Genomic DNA, 19,475 nt, shown 5'->3' with positions numbered 1-19,475 from the left:
TGAAGAAAGAGGTGAAGACTTGGTTTTTCAGAAGGGCTGGAGAGATTTTGTTAGTTTTCACTCTCTGAAGACAGGACATTCTTACTTTTCAGTATGGAGGGGATTCCACTTTCATCGTTTCTAATTTTGATGGTGAGAGTGGTTATGAGAAGCTAGTAGCCTCCCACCAAACTTGCAAACAAGTAGGGTGACTGAGGACAGGGGACATTCTTACTTTTCAGTATGGAGGGGATTCTACTTTCACCATTTCTAATTTTAATGGTGAGAGTGGTTATGAGAAGGTATTAGGCCTCCCACTGAACTTTCTTTTCTCTTCTTTCCTTCCTGGGTGTTAGGAACTTGGGTCTCATCCTCAATAGTTTGCCGTTAAGGAGAGGATGCCCAAGTACCTATTAATCCACCCACATCCCCTTTCATATCCGATGTGGGACCATTCATTTTGCCATATGCATGGATATCCCAATAATCTGTCCCTCCACGCGAATGACAAACACGTGGAGCCTGAGATCCCGATCTCTCCCTCCACACGGGAGTTGACGTAGAGCCTGAGATCAAATCTGTCAAACGGAAATTTTCACACCCCGGCTATGATACCAATTGTTAGGAACTTAGGTCACATCCTCAAAAGCTAGTTGTTAAGGAGAGAGTGCACAAGTACGTATTAAACCACCCACCTCCCCTTTCATATCTGATGTGGGACTGTTCTTTTTGCCTTATGCGTGGATATCCCAATAATCTGCCCCTCCATGCGGATGGCAAATACGTGGAGCCTGAGATCCTGATCTCCCCCTCCACGAGGGAACTGACGTGGAGCCTGAGGACAAACCTCGAGAACCATCGACCAAACGGAAATTTTCACGCCCCGGCTCTGATACCACTTGTTAGGAACTTGGTGTAAGGGTATTTATGTAATATCCCTTCATATGTTCTAATATAATCCTACTTGTATTAATGCCCAGGCTGTGAGGGGCAATCTAGTAATTAGCCCATTTGACCTAAACCCTAGTTTCCTATAAATATTAGCTGGAGGCAGCAGTCTGGGTATTCCAAACTAGATACTCAGGGTGTAATGCTTTAAGCAACCTTGTCCTTAAACCCTAACCCTAACAATCTTAAAGCATTAGATTAATTTTCTAGTAGATCGGCTTCGATGTTCGTTGGTTTTTGGAATCAACGTTCGGCTTCGGTGTTCGTCGGATTTTAGAATCAACGTTCGGCTTCTGATTTTGTTGATCAATTCTGCGATCGGCTTTGGCTTTGATTCATAAGCTTTTCTTGCGATCGACTTTGTGAAGAGAGAACGTTCATCATAAATTTTTTATTTGATCGAAAGGAAAAAGGAAGTTTTTTAAAGCTTTGATTTGATCCAAAGACAGGTTTGCAGAACACTATTTCCAAAGCTCTTATTTAACTCCTTTTGATTTGATTAGTTTTGTTTTGAAAAAAAAAAAAAAAACAAAACAAAAGCAAAAGCAAAAAGACGAAACAGAGTACTTGATTGCTTTTTCCCATTTTCCTTTTTTTGTAAAGAATTGGTTCATTATTTGATTTGAGAAGAAGACAAAATCAAAACTCTTATCAAATTTTGAAAAGCTTCTGTACTTTAGTTTGATTTGACAGAAAGCTTTATTAAAAAATAAATAAATAAATAAAAGAAGAACATTTGCACGGATTTTCTCCTTTTGGTTTCAGTTGTACATAATCGAATCGGATCAGCACCAGCACCGACATCGTCGCACCAGCGTCGACATCATCGCACCAGCGTCGACATCGTCGCATTATCGCGATCCTTTTCTTCGCTGCTCAAATCCAGTGTTCTTCATCTCAGGTGTGATTGTTCCTTGGAGCTTTTATTTTTATTTGAATTTCTTCTTGGGCATATAAACAAATCACATCATAATGGATAAACATGTTGTTCCAATTGAGATGATCAAATTGGAAAGCTTTAGTGGCTCTGAGTTCAGTTCTTGGAAAAGGAAGACTCAGTTTGGACTGAAGTACCTCAATATTTTCTACACTGTGGTAAATACCTTTTCTGATTACACGGACTTAACTGAAGCCCAATGGATTAGTGATGAGGACTTTTGTAAAGACTACCTATTGAACTGCCTGTCAGATAGACTGACAGAGACCTATAGCAAATATGAGACTACAAAAGAGATTTGGAAAAACCTTGAAGCCCAATTCAAAAAAGAGGAGGACCTATCAAAGACCCATTTGGTTTATAAGTTCATGGATTTCAAGTTTCAAGAAGAAAAGAAAATCACTCCCCAAGTTGCAAACCTTGAAAACTTGAGAACAAAACTGAACCAAGAAAATATCCCTGTTGTTGATGCATTCTTAGTAGGTGCAATTATTTTTAAGTTACTCCTACCTGGCATTCCTTTAAAACTGAGATGCATAGAAAGAAAATACAAGTGGGGCTGGATGATCTCAAACGGTTCATTAGAATAAAAAATGAGAACAAAACCAGGAATAACTTGGAGATGGTGAAACAACAACAGGCATCTGTCAATTTTGTTTCACAACCCAAGAAATATCCTAGGCAGTCCAAGCCACCTAAGAAAGAACCCTAATAGTTGGAGGTCAAAAAGACTAACTTTAAAAAGAATGGCAAGTGCCGCAACTGTGAAAAGTGGGACCACTATGCATCTGAGTGTAGGAGTCCTAAGAAAAGGAACACTGACACACCACAGAAGGAAGTTCACATGTTGGTGGACAAGACTGAGCCTACTAACTTTATTGCCATGGTTGGTAAGGGTAAAGGATTGGCAAGTACATCTTCAGATTGGTGGTTAGACTCTGGGACGACTTATCATGTTTACAATAACAATGACCTGCTAACTGATATTGTTCAAGTAGCAGAGACTGTCACTGTTGCAAATGGAGACGCCGTGGAAGTGATACAACAAGGGACAACAAACTTGGTTCTTTCATCAGGTAAATTACTTACTTTGAACAATATTAAAATCTTTCCTGGTTTTGAAAAGAATTTATTTTCAATTGAAATTTTGCTTAATGCTGGCATGTCTGTTATTTTTAATAGTGGTAGAGTAACATTGTCTGTTAACTCTTTTTATTTTGGATGTGCTTACAATTTAAATAGTATGTTTAAGCTGAGTTTAGCTAATGAGACAATAAATCAGGTTAACCATAATTCACTTGATCCCAAAATACTACACTGTAGGTTAGGACATGTGAACTATAAGAAAATACTTAAACTAGCTAAAACTCATAATTTACCACTAGGCACTTCAATTAGATTTAACAGATGTGAAGTGTGTGTTCAAACCAAAATAACTAAAAAATCTTTCAGACCGATTTCTAAGAGCACTCAACTTCTTGAACTTATACATTCTGACATTTGTGACTTTAAAAACTACACAACTAGAGGAGGTCGGAAGTATTTGATAACATTTATAGACATTTTTTCAAGATATTGTCATTTATACTTGTTAAAATTTAAAGATGAAGCATTTGTAAATTTTAAAATTTTTAAAAATAGGGTAGAAAATCAGTTGAACTTGAAAATTAAAAGATTTAGAAGTGATAGGAGAGGAGAATACAAATTGACAGAGTTCAAGGAATTCTGTGCCTCTGCGGGCATAATCCTTGAAACTACTGCTCCTTACTCACCTCAATCAAATGGCATAGCTAGAAGAAAAAAATAGGACGTTAACAGAGATGTTAAACTCCATGTTATTGACAGCTGGCATGCCCTCTTACTATTAGGGAGAAGCAGTGTTGACTGCAAATCACATTCTAAATAAACTACCACATTCAAAATTGACTTCTACACCTTATGAACTATGGCATAGCCATCCCTGTAGATATGACACTCTTAAAGTTTAGGGTTGTATAGCTTATGTTAGGATACAAGATCCTAAGAGACCTAAAGTGGGACCTAGAATAAACACTTATGTGTATCTATGTTGTGCAGAAAATAGTGCTGCAGATCGATTTTTAGATCTATCAACCAATGTGGTGATAGAATCTAGGGATGTCATTTTGAAGATAAATTCCTCAGAGATAAAGGTCTGACCTTGCTTGGTTTGACTGAAATGGTTACAAAATCACCTTTGGAATCTGAACCAATTGTTTCTGACACTACTCCCACAATGCTCCCTCAATTAGAACCTAGAAGAGTATCTACTAGAGATAGAGTACCCAAAGATTTTGGTGAGGATTTTGTGACCTACCATTTAGAGGCTGATCCATCCACCTATAAGAAAGCGATGAGATTTAGGGACTCATTGCTATGGAAAGAAGCCATTGATGAGGAAATGAGCTCTTTAATGCTGAATGAGACCTGGCACCTTTGTTGATCTGCCTAGAGCGGCCAAGACAATAGGGTGCAAGTGGGTACTGAAGAAGAAACTTAATCAAGATGGGTCTATAGTCAGGTATAAAGCACGGTTAGTAGCTAAGGGTTATAAACAAGTGAGAGGGATAGATTATTTTGACATCTATTCTCCGGTCTGCCATTTGACAACGATAAGGATTCTTCTTGCCATAGCATCTATTGAGCACTATGTTGCGCATCAAATGAATGTAAAAATGGTTTTCCTTAATGGAGACTTAACAGAAAAAATCTACATGAACCAACCTGAAGGGTTTGTCATGGAAGGTTCTGAAAAAAGAGTTTGTAAATTAAACAAATCTCTCTATGGTCTTAAACAAGCACCTAAATTATGGCATGAGAATGACAAGACAGTAAAGAGCCTTGATTTTCAAACCAGTAACTCGAATAAGTGCCTTTATTTTTTGTCTGAGTCGAACAAGATCGTGATTATTTACTTGTATGTAGACGACATGTTGATTCTAGGTTCTGATCTCTCTGGAGTGAGTGACATTAAAGAAACCTTGTCCAAAGAATTCGACATGAAAGATCTTAGTGTGGTAGACACCATTCTTGGAATGAGAGTAAGCTTCAGTGAGCAAGGGATCACCCTTAGTCAGACTCATTACATTGAGAAACTACTTTCTAGTTGGGGATACAGTGATTGTAAACCGATTGAGACACCCTATGACTATAACAAATGGTTGAAACCTAACGCAGGTAACACCGTGAATCAGTTAGATTATTCTAAACTGATTGGTGTCTCATGTATGCAATGAGTTGCATTAGGCCAGATATAGCCTTTACGGTAGGCATGCTGAGTCATTTCACTAGTAATCCTAAAAAAGAGCATTGGGATGCCCTATCGAGGTTGATGAGATACCTTAAGGGTACTCAAGGTTATGCTCTATGTTATACTGGACATCCTCCAACTTTGAAAGGATATTCTGATGCATCTTGGTGCTCAGATTTGGGAGACAGTAGATCCACCAGTATTTACACTACGAGGAGCAGCTGTAGCATGGAAATCCAAGAGACAGACTAGTATTGCTCTGTCATCTATGGAATCGAAACTTTATGCTCTAGCTTCTGTGGGAGATGAAGTAGAGTGGATAAAGGATCTGATCATGGATATTCCATTGAGGAGTTTTAAGTTAAACTCTATATCTATATTCTGTGATAATCAAGCAACAAAAAATGATTGTGAATAACTCACTCTTTAATGGTAAGAGAAGACACATCAGGCTAAAATAGGTCATGCTGAATTATAAAACAGAACAAGGGATTATCACTTTGATTGATGTGAGATCGAAGGATAATACGATAGATGCCCTTACAAAGGGATTGAACAAAAATCGAACATTCAAAACTACGGGAGAGATGGGGTTAAAGACCATTTAGTCAAGTCTTAACCTAACCCAGTATTATTTTAAATTATTTGAATCTCATCTAGCCTTGGTAAGCATTCGGGACAGTTTACATGTTTCAGATAACTTAGTTAGGTTACTAAGTATGGGGGTTTGTGAAACCATTCCAAACTTGATGGTGTAGCAAACTTTCATGTGAAGTCTCCTTACTTTGTTATTCCACAAAGGAATATGAAAAATATCTGATATGTTTCAATGATATTGTGCTAGTCTTTATGTCATTCCAAATTTGATGACATGTCTTTCATAGTATGGTGTACCATTCCAAATTTGATGATACAACATAAATCTATGACTGCTATGACGAACACAGTATTCCAAATGGAAACATGGTATGGTCCTTATGATAGAGACTATATAGGATCAAGTTCTTGTAAAGAAACTTGATGATGATGCTTATTATTTTTTGATTTACCTTCAGAAAAAGGGGGGGGGGGGGGGGGGGGGGGGGGGGGGGGGGGGGGGGGGGGGGGGGGGGGGGGGGGGGGGGGGGACCACCATAGTCACCATCATCCTCTACCCTTGGGTCACAAATACCCTGAATTTCCTCCCCTTTTCCTAAATTGTAGTGACATCTATATATTGCAACGATTCATTCTGCAAATTTTTTATTTGGTGTAAAGTTTTGCAGATTTTCTATCATAAATCCTGATTTGAAGAAAATATGGTACACATGAAGGAAAGATTAGGCTTTGTGGTAGGTTTTAGGAAATTCAAAGAGAGTGACGGAGAAGGGATTATATATTGAGAATGATGGCAACTTTCGTAGGAATATGGATGAGTGATCTTGCAGAGCTTGGAGAAAAAAGGAGACAAAAAAATGTCATGGAGACCGCTATCTAAATCAGGTAGCATTGGATTTGGATTTTGTGTGTATTCTCTTAGGATTTGTTTCTTCTTTCTTATTAATTTTTAGTAGAACTGTGTATTGAAGTGGCGAAGTTAATTCTAGCGTTTCCTCCAAGGTTTTTGTTTTTTCTTTAGAAAGACATTTTTGTCATTCACCCTTTGTTTTTAACACAGTTAGACCTAAACCAACGGAATCCGGGTATGTGTTAACTTTTATGAACCTCAGGGGAAGCACACTGAATTTTCCAAAACAGAGGAATATTTTTATAATTAAGGCAAACCTCAGGGAAGGTACGTGAAAAAAATCTTATTTTTTAAGAAGTAGAGCGCTAGGCATCTTGGAGAAAATGACAGACAAGAAATCACCCTAATCAGTGAATCAAGAAGCAGTAGATGCAACAATGCTAACTAGATGCTAACCAGATAGTTTTATTCTATATCCAATTCAACGTTGAAAAGTTGAACTACATTGGGGCTCTTTTCGTTTCTTCACATTAACAAGTACTGGTACACTAGATGACGTCTGATTTCAATTTACAGGACCAATAGGAAGATGAGAACGAGGAAGACAATGAAGGAGAACTGGAGAAGAAAGAACCAGCAACAAATCCTTGCAGAAACAAACATTGGTTGCAAGTTTGGGACAGGAATACAGAAAATGAGGGACATCGGCCGGTAGAGAGGTGGGGGGGACGAGAGGATTGTATTTCTCATGATCTCTTGTATTGGGAACAAACCCATTAAAAATTAAAACCCCTTTCAAAATTCCTTGCAACAGAGCAACACATTTTAAAACACACGTCTAGAAATCTCTATTAAAGAGTCCAAATTGATTTTTCCCTTATATTTAAAGAATCAATTTAATGCCTCTTTCTTGCTACATCAGACATACCGTTTTTAGTTTCCCATGGATACACCAACTGATATGAGGGGGGGGGGGGGGGGGGGGGGGGGGGGGGGGGGGGGGGGGGGGGGGGCTACTGCCCGGGGGGGGGGGGAGAATATGGGGGGGGGGGGGGGCCTCCACAACCCTCCTCTCATCTCTGTCGTTTTTAGGGTGGTGCTAGTTCACAAGAGAATGAGGGACCTATGTGTGAGGACAGTGACATAGCGGGGGGACACTGAACAATGATGACACCATACCTAAAACCGTTCTTCCCCCCTTTTACTTAGGAAGGTGGATCACCCATGATGCTTGTGTAAACCCCATTGTGTTGAAAAAATTAAAAAAAATGATAAGCCATGGGACTGTATAGGACTGAGTTTCTCATCACCCACCGTGATAGAATTTTCTTTTACCTCAGGGCTGAGGGTGCTCGGATGGGACCCAAGAGGCTTTTTGGACCTCATACTACAGGGGCTTAAGACCATAGTTAGTAAATACGTATATAATATGTGTATTATTTGCGTATCCAAATGTTTGAATGAAAAAGACACATATTTACATATTAAAAATCAGATACGATAAAAAAGCGCAATTTTTATAAGTTAGAGTATTAAACATGTATTATACGCCCTACATTATTTGCTTTGGGGAAGGAAAAAAACGAAAGAATTGTAACAATGAGATGAAGATGAGACATATATTCCCTTAACTCTATTCATAGTTGCTGAAATCAAGTGGCTCAGGTCACCAAAGCTTGGAGTGACGAGCTTCAGGGTTTTGAAATTCTGGAATCAATCCATCTAATATGTAGGAGTGAGATAGGTGATTCAAGAATGGAGGTCACCCATGATTTTCAGGATTGGGGAATTGATCTTCAAAGGAGAGACCGAGGCTTGCACAAATTGAGAAGGGCTACGGCTACGTTGGGTTAGAAAGAAAGATATAGGGAAAAAAGAGGGTTGAAAATAAAAACCCTATTCTTGCATAAAAAATAATAGAAAAGAAAACATTGATCAACTAATGTTAATCCATTAAATTAACTAATGTGAATTAAAGAGAGCCTAACTAATGGATTAAAGAAAACTAATTTAATAATCTAGTTACTTGAACTAATTAAAAAATGTAGCTATTTGAACTAATTAAAGAAAACTAATTAAATAATCAAGCTACTTGGATCCATTTGGGGTCCTCTCCCATATTTGATCATTGAGAAATATTTTTTGTGTTGTATTATTTACCTTAAGATTAAATTATCAAATTAACTTCTTTAAAGCCTTCTTTTGACTTGAAATACCAATTATACATATATTGCATGTAAATATATAGCCGTATTTTTTATTTAGAGAAACCATATTAAACATGTATTAAACGAGTACCGTATCATTGTTGTATGTGTTTTATTTTGTCATATATTTGAAAAGTATTATTGTTGTCTAGTCCGTTTAATTGTCATACGTATCCGTACCCTTTCAATTGTCGTTCCTAAACTTACTAACTATGGTTAAGACCCTATGATGGTGGGTGAACCCTCCAACGCCAGTGGAGGAAAACTTTCCAAACATTATGTATAGTTTTTAAAAATTAGATGAATTAATTAGTTTCTTTTCCATATTGACTATAATTAAATTTGTCGCAAAATAAATGTGCATATAACTAATCAATATTCATTCTACCTACATGAAATTCAATCTTCATTCTATCCACATGAAATTTATAGTACAAATACAAAGAAAATAAACTTGAGATTTCAATGAGTTGTATGGATCTTTTTCGGTAGCGTTGTATGGATATGGATTGTAACAATTTTGAGAGATTGGAGGAAACCAACAAACATGTAACTACATTTATTGAATATAAGATATGATTTAATTAGGAATCCCAAACTTGCTTCCTTCTATGCTTGACAAGGTCTCCATACACATGGATCAAGAAGAAAGTAGACGCATTCGGCATTTTTATTTCAGCATCAAACAGTCTCTCATCCGAGTACAAAATATTCAATTGGATGGTGTCCTTCCAAAGTAAAACTAGCCCATCTGAAGCGCTCTGAAGTTCAATAGTAGCACTATCCAAAAACCTACCATATCTACTTATTTTGTCAATGGCAGGGTTTTTGCTCTTAGTCTTCATTAGATTCATAATATTAGGTTTCTCAGTCTTGAGGAGATGATCAACGGAACGTAAATTCACGGAATTCCCCATCCCTTGATAGCTCCACCCTAAAAGTCTAATTTCTTCCCGTGGTGCGGCTCCACGCAAGCCACCATGAGGTTCTCCCCTAAAAAAATGGAAGGAGAGGCAGAAGAATCAGTACACACCATAATCATATCCTCGGGGACAGAACCAACCTCCTCCTCAGTTCGAGGTCGTTTAGGGGGTTGGAGAGGGAGATGATAGCTTTGATGGGTCGAGTCGGAGGTAGGAAATGGGTTGAAGGTTTGATGGTTACTACCATTTGGTTCATGCAGTGGTTATTGGGTTAGGGAAACACCCAAAAGGTGAGGTAAAAGTGCTGAAAAAGCATTAACTACTTCAAGTGTTTGAGGGAGATGATTTAGGCAGTGGATAAAAGGATTGGTTTGATGGTCAGACGAAGAGGGTGGAACGTGGATTGGTAACAGCTGAGAAAGAGGTTGAGTGGAAATAGAATTATGTGGGATGGGGTACGTGGCCAAGGGGTTAACTACCTAAGGTTCAAGCTCACGTGGATGAGTGGTGTGATGTGGTAGACGGTTATGCATGGAATAAGGTAGGTGTTGTGGTAAGATGGAAGTAGTTGGTGATGAGGGTGGTGCAACTGATGTCGGCTGTGTAGAGCCAAGCTGGGGAGATGGTCGATGGCGGTTAGAGGCAGTTGTGGTGTTCACTGTGGGAGGAGCAGTCGTCAGAGAAGGTGTTGGCAGAACCACAGTGGCTTGTTCCAGGAGTCCATTATCCGGTCTGTGGCACCGAAGAGAAGGATCAAAATGCCAAGATAAAAAATGAGTGTAGGGCACTTCCATTGAACAACCATGTGAAGATTGGTGAGCTCTGGCGTTTCTCGAACAAGACCTGGCAACGTTGCTCATCGTGGCCTAATAGACCACAATAATAACAAAACATAGGCAAATGCTCATATCTTATAGCAACCGAATACTGAACTCCACTTCTTTTTCGAAGTTGCATTGAAGACTTCAATGGTTTAGTAATAAGAATTCTAATACGAGCTTTGTAGAAACTTATGCGTTGTCCGACACGAACCCCCGAAACGTGCATTAGTTTGAAAACTTCACCGAGCTTTTAGACAAAACGAGAAATCAAATGGGGCTCCTGCAGTTCCTCTGGGATGTCATGAAATTGCATCCAAACCTCAACAGAGTCAAATGCCCATTGCACCGAAAGGTTCCAACGTTCCAGAATAATCAGATTCCCAGCAACAGACCATGGTGCTTCATTGAGGACATTCTGAACATCCATCAGATGTTGGAAACGAAAGGTATAAGTGTATTCTCTGAAGAAATAAGTACTTACAGGGGTGGCTCGTGTTCCAAGCTGAGGGCAAAGCTTTTGTAACAGCTTGCTTTCTATATGGCTTACCAGCCAAAATATAACCTGCTGGAGCGAGTGATTCAGAGTGTGAGAGATGTTCATCAATATCATCATCAATCTCAAATACATGGGATCTAACGATGGTGGTTCAGGAGGGGGTGGAGGTAAAGGTAGCAAGCGAGGAGTCATAGTGGAGAATCAAGGTAAGGGAGGAGACAAAGGGCACTCGTACAAACCAGAGCCAGTGGAGATTTGCTTAATTCTCTGAAGTGCTAAAAGATTCAGGCCATTCATCGTTTCTCTAGTAGTAAAATTTGTCAATAATGTGTACCCACAAGTTTCTTAGGACGCTCTTGGCCGCCCCTCTTATAGATTTACATAGCCTCTTGGGCTAAGTTTTGATTTGGGGCTCAGCTTTCTTAATGAAAACCTGGGCCATGTTGCTTTGAAGTTTCAAGGTTCCTTTTGTACTTTTCTTTACTATCTAATATACACATTGCTGTTCTTTAGCTAAAAAAATGTACCCACTAGTTTCATTCCCTTTTTCTTCTGATATGTTTTTTCACTAATTAAACCCTACATATACCTAGTGATTTTCTTGTCAACAAAGTTTAAAACACGGTCAGTACAGGGCTCATCTGAAGCTCAATACTGCACAACTTGGAATAAACATCTCAACCTTGATCCAGCCCGGTCAACAATCAGAACGAGATTGATAACAGCCACTAATATGTTCCATTACCAGTCGAGTCTGCTTTAGAGTTTAGACAACATTGGACAGATTTAACCCAGATTTTTAATAATAAAAAAAACTCAGCACAAGTGGGTCGGTATTAGATCAACCAAGAAACATGTGGGCTGAGAGACCTGGTCCACAGGCTACCAAAAATATAATCAGGCCCTAAAATTTCCAGGCAGGCTTTGGATGGAGACATTCAAGATCGACTAGGATCACGGCACACACATACATTTGGATTCCTTTTTTTATTTCTGTTTTTTGGTTGAATTGCCGTAAATTATATTAAAAATAACTCTATAAAAAACCCAGGCGACAGAATGAACAAAATAACTGTATAAAAAAAACAGGTGACAGAATGAACAAAAATGCCCAAGGCCTCACCTCAACAAAAGGATCTCTCTAATGACAAAATTTTAGATTTTACGTTACATAGTCCTCCACTGCTTTCCTTACTAATAACCCAAAAGAAAAGGTTAAACTTTAGATATCAACTAAAAATGGGGGTGGGGGAATACTCCACCTTTAAACTGCACTAATTATAACCATCAGAAATAAGCGTGTCGACACCAGACAGCTTTTACTTCACTGAACCACCTCAATTTCCCTGGCTACTACAGTTACAGGCCTTAGGAGTTCATCTTCCTCTTTAGGGGGGTGTATGGTGACAAGATCTGGTAATGGAGTTGTTGGGCCTTGCTTCCCCTTGGGATCCCAATCCAACATGATCTTGACCTTGATCCCAAGAACACCCTGCATTGATCACCAATGTAGGTTAGAGCAACTTCGAACAATTTATCCAATAAAATGAATATAGTGAACATAATTTAACAGGTGCACAAAAATTTTTTGGATGGAACATGAAACTGAAGATAGGATTCAACTAGAGATAAGACAAGCCGGAGTCAAAGGTTTTTTCATGCACACACAAAAAAATTCAAGTATACAGTAAACCAACTAACCTGTCTGAGCAAAACATGTCTAACTGCCGAGTCTATGTATTCATTAACTGGCTGACCAGAAGAGATCATGTAACCATCTTTGAACTTCATTGATTTGGCACGTTGGGCCCTGAGCTTCCCACTCACAATGACCTGCAAAAGACAACATATTACCCTTCAACACCGGGGGCAACTGAGTAACAATTCAAACCACATCAATTGATTAAACTTGACGAGATATGGTCCCATGATGATCAAGACAATCACCTCGCACCCCTTAGCACCACTTTCCATGATGAAGCGAAGTACACCATAACATGCCCTAAAATGAATAAATGAGCTGGAAGTCAGAAACCACAAACCGGAATGCTACAGCGGACAAGCCAAACAGACAGTAATAACAAGGCAGCAACACTAACAATAAGGGCAACCAATGGGAGAAGAACATACAAGGATTCAGTCACTAAACATTGAAATAAGCCACTTACACGACACTATATATACCCAACATCATCATGAATCCATGAAGTCATCATTCTCTCCGGATTTAGGTACATCACAAATTACTTTGCTTGCAATAAAATGTCAACAAATGCCAAGCACTACTGAAATACCCAGCAATAACAAGGCATCAACACTATTTGCAAATTAATATAGCCATCTCCTATGACTTACACTCCCACAGTTAACTGCTCAGAATCAAGTAAAAAAACCTCTGAAGCAACCATAACAGACAAGACGGGGATCCCTCACCCAGTGGTATAAACAGAAAGTAGTCAATCAAATGTCAGGCATCTTTTGTTCCACATACTTTCATTTTGTAGATTTTTAATATTTAACTGAAATTAGGACAGTGAAATGTGAGATGAAATCAGTAGATGAACAGCAAATTAAGCCATTCACCAGTGGATTCATCTCTGCGGTTGTCTGGCCGCTTCTGCAAGAACAGATTCTCTCTATGCGCCTAGCTCAAGACCCACTACACAAATAAGTGGGCCCTATGATATAGGTGCAAAAAAGCTGTAAATAGCTGTTGGCATGCATGCATGCATGCATGACAAAGTAAATCTTGTATGCAACAATTACTAGGGAACAAAGGCATCAGTTCCAAGAGAATTCTCTAGAATAGACAAGTTCTACTAAAAAGCTTAAGATATGATGCTACTAACATTTAGCAGTCAATCATTCAATTCCAAGTGATACAGAAAAAAAAAAAAAAAAAAAAAAACTGAATGAAAAAAATTATCATTAAACTGGGTTGAGAATATGAAAGGGAAGAGCGAGAAAGATCCCGGATAATCACGTTAGGCAGAAAAATACCATTGTATTGTATGAGATAAATTACCGCACTTCTTCAAGCTCTAGTGAAACCATCAACAGCAATTACAGAACTATGATAAAGAACCGCTTATAATTTCTCAGCTTTTGGATGAAAATGAAATGCACATCAAGTCATGTAAATTATCCAAAAGCATAAACCTCAAACCACTTATTTTGGTAGAAAAGGCCAAAATCTCACGAATTATTTCAGTTTCAACATGAGTCGAAATGAAACATGTCGACTTACTGGGTATGCAAACAGCGCTAAAAAAAGCATTATTTCAACTGAAACGACGGTTTTCGACAGTAGGGGAAAGTCCAAATTACCACTAATTTGCTAATTTATTAGCCAAATTACCTATTTTCGCACCAAGGTTTTTGGGGGAGTTGGGGGCTGGTTTTTCTTCATTCCTAATGCATAATTTAGTTGTTTTGATTGAACTGGGTGATCTAGTACTATTTGTATGATAGACTATATTAGAGAAATTAGAAATCACTGTACAGTGTAAGTACACTAGCAACCAAAAGTCTGTAACCAAAATGCTATTTAGGTCATGTTTCTTTAGAGATCATTAATTAGGGTTTCCCTAAAGTTTCAGGCCAAAATATGGTCATTTGACCACTGACTCTCAAATGAAATATGTGGCGGAAAAGCACAATATTTCAACAGAAATCTGGCAAAAATCCAAAATATTTTGAATTTGATCAAGTTCGAAAGAGAAATCTTGAACTATGATAACATGAAACAGGAGTTTTATGACAATGGAGGCTCTCGTGTTGAGCAATCAAGAGTGCTATTTTTCTTTCCCACGGTAATGACTGAATGTAAAATGTGGACACATAACATGAACTTGTGCCCTACTAAAAGTATAAGAGATACGAGATGAAATTGTTTCCTAACATAAAAGTATTAAGTAAAAGGCATACACATAACATGAACCTGTGCTCTATGAAAAAGTATAAGAGATGTAAAAAGTAGACACAAAACACTTAACTTGTGCTCTATGAAAAGTATAAGAGATGTGAGATGAAATCAGTAGACAAGTAACATTTTCAACCACTCATCTGTGGATTCATCTCTATGGTTGTCTGGCCACTGCTGGTAAACAGCTTTTACTTTGCACCTTAGCTCAAGGCCACACTACTGGAATTAGAAAGACCTAAGAAAACAGAATTTGAGTGCATGCAACATAAATAGAACATGAAATCCTTAATCTTGAACTATGACACCATGAAACAGGAGTGATATGATAATGGAGGCTCCCGTGTTGAGCTACCAACAGTGCTCTTTTTCTTTCCCACAGTAATGATTGAATGCAAGTACACACAGAACATTACCTTGTGCCATATGAAAAGTAAGAGATGTGAGATGAAATCAGTAGGCAAGTGACATTTTCAATCACTTATCTGTGGATTCATCTCTATGGTTGTCTGGCCACTGCTGATAAAAACAGCTTTTCCTCTATGCACCCTAGCTCAAGGCCACACTATTGGAATTAGAGAGGCACACAAAACTAGTGCAAAATAGACTGAGTGCATGTGACATAAATAGAACATGAAACCCTTAATCTTGAAATATGATACCATGAAACAAGAGTGAAATGATTATGGAGGCTCCCATGTTGGGCTATCAAGAGTGCTCTTTCTCTTTCCAACAGTAATTCCTGGAAAGTAACAGGTAGACACAGAAAAAGAACTTGTACTCTATGAAAAGTAAGAGATGTGAGATGAAATCAGTAGGCAAGTGGCATTTGCAATCACTCATCCGTGGATTCATCCCTATGGTTGTCTGGCCACTGCTGATCAACAGCTTTTACTCTATGCACCCTAGCTCATGGCCAAACTACAAAATTAGAGAAGCCTACAAAACTAGTGCAAAATAGACCGAGTGCATGACTCTGAGACTAATGTAAAAACATAGACACAGAACATGAACTTGTACCCTATGAAAAAGTAAGAAATGTGAGATGAAATCAGTAGACAAGTGGCATTTGCAATCACTCATCTGTGGATTCATCCCTATGGTTGTCTGGCCACTGCTGATCAACAGCTTTTCCTCTATGCACCCTAGCTCAAGACCACACTAATGGAATTAGAGAGGCACACAAAACTAGTGCAAAATAGACTTTGGGTGCATGCGACATAAATAGAACAGGAAACCCTTAATCTTGAACTAAAATACAAACAGAGTGATATGATAATGGAGGCTCCCGTGTTGAGCTATCAAGAGAGCTCTTTTTCATTCCAACATTATTGACTGGAATGTAGAAGGTAGATACAGACATTGAACTCGTGCCCTATGAAAAGTAAGAGATGTGAGATGAAATCAGTAGGCAAGTGGTGTTTGCAATCACTCATCTGTGGATTCATCCCTATGGTTGTCTGGCCACTGCTGATAAACAGCTTTTACTTTATGCACCCTAGCTCAAGACCACACTACTGGAATTAGAGAGGCCTACAGAACAAGTGCAAATTAGACTTCAAGTGCATGCGACATAAGCAGAACATGAAACCCTTAAACCCTTGCACTGACACTAAAAATTGAAGGAAGCGTATTGACACTTCCCTTCAAAATGATACTGTATGGACAAAAGGAATTGGATGTCATCAAAAATAAGTCACTATTTTTCTGCATTCAATATTTCATCGCATTCTTAACCAAGCAATGCACACAAAATAAAGTTGTATCAGGGTTAGGTCCTTAATTGTTGCCAAGATTCAAGGGGGTGTTTTATATTTAACATAAAATTACTACATTGCCCATCAAATTAACCATGTGCTCATTAAACAGAAAAAATGAAATCAATTTCAAAATTCAAACAGTTCAGCAGCTATTTCAGAATTTTTATTTTATTTGATTTCTATTTCACTGAAATAAGGTGAAAAAATCAAACCAAACAATTTCCAAAATAGAAATCACTCCACGAAATTTTTATATAAACCATACCAAATCAGGCCTCAGAACCCCCGCTGTCCTCGCTGAACATGTAGAAACAGTCCAATGGAAGAACTAAAACAACTTAATCATTTGCTGGTTCTGTTCTCCATCAATTATCCATTTGGTATCATCCAGGACCGATCCTTACCAGTTTGAAGCTTGAATTCAAGAAAAAAAACCAGGGATTTAGTTCAAGGTATTACGGCTATGGCAAAACCGATACCAATAAGGATGATACTGAATCAATACACCTTTTTTTCATCAAAAAACCCAAACCAGTACCATATCACCGTATCTGTATCAGTCATGGACGATCCTATACCGATTCCTAAAACCCTGAACACCACCCCATTGGGGTACAATAATGTTCCAGATCAAATTCCCGTAATTTATTAGCAAGAGATAATTTTAAAGTTCCATCTATATTGTTTAGGGTTTGGAAAAATGTTGGGTTGCTTAACAAGTTAAATGTAAGAATACGGGAAAACCCCTTAATTTAATAAACTATAAAATTATATCTTGCATATAAATATGGTCCAAAAATCCAAATTTGCAAATTAAACTACTAAAGAGAAAAGTCAAAGATATGTAAAACCAGATAACCAAACAAAACAGCCTATAGTTCTCTATAACTGTAATCAGGCATAACAAACACTTTTAACATCAAAGAAACAACTAAGACACCACTCTATGGACACTTGAACCATAATTCTTAACAGATTTTAAATAAATATGAATCCCCATATTATACTCCAACCATTTTAATTTCAATTGCCTGTAATGAGAAATATCAAGGCTTGCTAAGCTGTTTATTACTTGTTGAAAGGGAGATTACCAATGTGAGATGAAAGATAACCGATCTGAGATGAAATAAATGAGACAATCGGCATCTTCAACAATTCACCTGTGGAATCATCTCTATAGTTGTCTGTCTGCTGCTGATAAATAGCTTTTATTATATGCAACCCTCAAAAAGGGCGAGACCATAGAATTAGAAAGGCATACAAGTTAAAAGTACACTGAATTCAAGCTAAACATAAATGGCCAGATAACACATATTATACACATAACTCAATTTGGAGCAGATGGCATGCTTAACAAGTCTGGATGATACTACACAGAAATTCAAAATACCAAAACAAGTTACTGCTTTGTTGAAATTCAAATTTCATTACATTATTATTATTAACAAAAGAATGCACACACCATAAACATGCATTGAGATTAGATTCCCAGCAGTTACCAAAATTATTTCATTTGTGGACGTTAATGGCAGGCAAAATGCAGCCAACAGAGTTTAATGAATGTGTGAAAAGGCCAACGAATTTTACTCACATGTAAAGCAAAAGTTAAATCAGCGGAGAGCCGGATCAATAGATACAGCAGATATCAATAAATGGCAAGAAACATGCAAATAGGCAAAAATACGATTCCCAAATCATATCACACGACACACCAACGTTAAATTTTTAATTATCGAATAGAGTATGGAAAGAATCCGAGACTCTCTAATAAAACTTAAACAAAGTTAAAATATTCCAGCAAAGAGGCAAAGTGTTAGCACAGATCTGAATACCTTCTAACAGCGAGACCACCAAGTAGCTTGTACCGTAGAGACTCTGCTTGAGCAATGGCGCAAAGCCCTCTGTTATTCACCTTCTCGGCATAGAGCTCCACACTATTCTCTGGGAACTTGAACCTCTTCTGTACAACAGATGTCAATTCCCTGATTCTCCTACCCTTCTCACCTGCATAAAATAATAGAACACGTAAAAAATAAGATATTATTTCACGCAAAGAACCAGTAACAGAAAACCTAACTCGCTTAAAAATTTTATAAACTAACAGAATGAACCGAACAACCCTAGATCTGAATATATCTCCCCTTCAATCTCATTCCACCAAGAAATTTAAAAAAAGATAGTACCAAGAACGTTCTGGGTCCTAGTAGCTCGGATAATAATCTCAGTTCGCATCGGGGTAACGCGAACTTCAACACCCGAGTATCCATCCTCAGCAAGTTCTCTAGTAAGAACCTCGTTGAGTTCAGCGAAGAAGACTCCGTCTGCAACGAACTAAAATACAAACACGTTATAAATTGAGATCAGAAGGAAATTAAGCAGACAGGGCTTTCTGAATCTACTGCTAGGGTTTATGCAAACCTTTCGTTTCTTGCTCATTTGAGTAGCCATTGTTGGATACGATCAAGATGTTGTGGACCGGTGGTAGCTATGATTAGCTTCGAGCGGCGCTGTAGACCGACGGTAACTATGATTGGGTTCGAGCGGCGTTGGTGAGAACTTCCCAAGAAACCCTAGACAGTCTCAGTCATCTGAAACTTTATATAGAAAGAGATGTGTAGTACCTCTGATATTGGTAGACTCTACGGATGGTTTAGTATCAACATATATGGTCATAGGCCTCTATGGGATTGGCTAGATCCCTATACTCCAGAAGATTTTTCTTTTTGGTTAAGAGAACGTTACTTGGTTTTTCTTTTGGGTAAAGTAC

The 19,475-nt window shown here is 38.2% G+C and overlaps 1 protein-coding gene and 6 non-coding genes across 8 annotated transcripts; all 7 read right to left on the bottom strand.

The window, feature by feature from the left end:
• Positions 1 to 12,150: 12,150 nt before the first annotated feature.
• On the bottom strand, positions 12,151 to 19,283 carry LOC122646459 (40S ribosomal protein S3-3). 2 transcript variants are annotated; one of them, XM_043840021.1, is made up of 7 exons: positions 19,238 to 19,283; positions 19,127 to 19,202; positions 18,892 to 19,039; positions 18,541 to 18,712; positions 12,974 to 13,028; positions 12,728 to 12,859; positions 12,151 to 12,518 (listed from the first exon to the last, which is right to left on the bottom strand). In XM_043840021.1, exons 2-7 carry the CDS (start codon positions 19,154 to 19,156, stop codon positions 12,351 to 12,353), a joined length of 705 nt encoding a protein of 234 aa, XP_043695956.1. In that variant the 5' UTR covers positions 19,157 to 19,202; positions 19,238 to 19,283; the 3' UTR covers positions 12,151 to 12,350. The 2 variants fall into 2 exon arrangements, with proteins under 2 accessions (XP_043695956.1, XP_043695955.1); XM_043840020.1 differs by lacking the exon at positions 19,238 to 19,283 and having other exon boundaries at positions 19,127 to 19,228.
• Positions 13,563 to 13,721, bottom strand: LOC122646922. Its single transcript, XR_006330724.1, has one exon. It is a non-coding gene; the product is annotated as a small nucleolar RNA snoR143 (small nucleolar RNA).
• On the bottom strand, positions 15,045 to 15,198 carry LOC122646923. Its single transcript, XR_006330725.1, has one exon. It is a non-coding gene; the product is annotated as a small nucleolar RNA snoR143 (small nucleolar RNA).
• LOC122646917 lies at positions 15,387 to 15,549 on the bottom strand. Its single transcript, XR_006330720.1, has one exon. It is a non-coding gene; the product is annotated as a small nucleolar RNA snoR143 (small nucleolar RNA).
• Positions 15,745 to 15,904, bottom strand: LOC122646921. Its single transcript, XR_006330723.1, has one exon. It is a non-coding gene; the product is annotated as a small nucleolar RNA snoR143 (small nucleolar RNA).
• Positions 15,985 to 16,145, bottom strand: LOC122646918. Its single transcript, XR_006330721.1, has one exon. It is a non-coding gene; the product is annotated as a small nucleolar RNA snoR143 (small nucleolar RNA).
• LOC122646920 lies at positions 16,338 to 16,498 on the bottom strand. Its single transcript, XR_006330722.1, has one exon. It is a non-coding gene; the product is annotated as a small nucleolar RNA snoR143 (small nucleolar RNA).
• Positions 19,284 to 19,475: the final 192 nt, after the last annotated feature.

This window comes from Telopea speciosissima, chromosome 11 (assembly GCF_018873765.1).
Source record: "Telopea speciosissima isolate NSW1024214 ecotype Mountain lineage chromosome 11, Tspe_v1, whole genome shotgun sequence".
Lineage (NCBI taxonomy): Eukaryota > Viridiplantae > Streptophyta > Magnoliopsida > Proteales > Proteaceae > Telopea > Telopea speciosissima.
The sequence above is the reverse complement of the archived record's forward strand: the minus strand, read 5'-3'. Positions and strand labels throughout refer to the sequence as shown.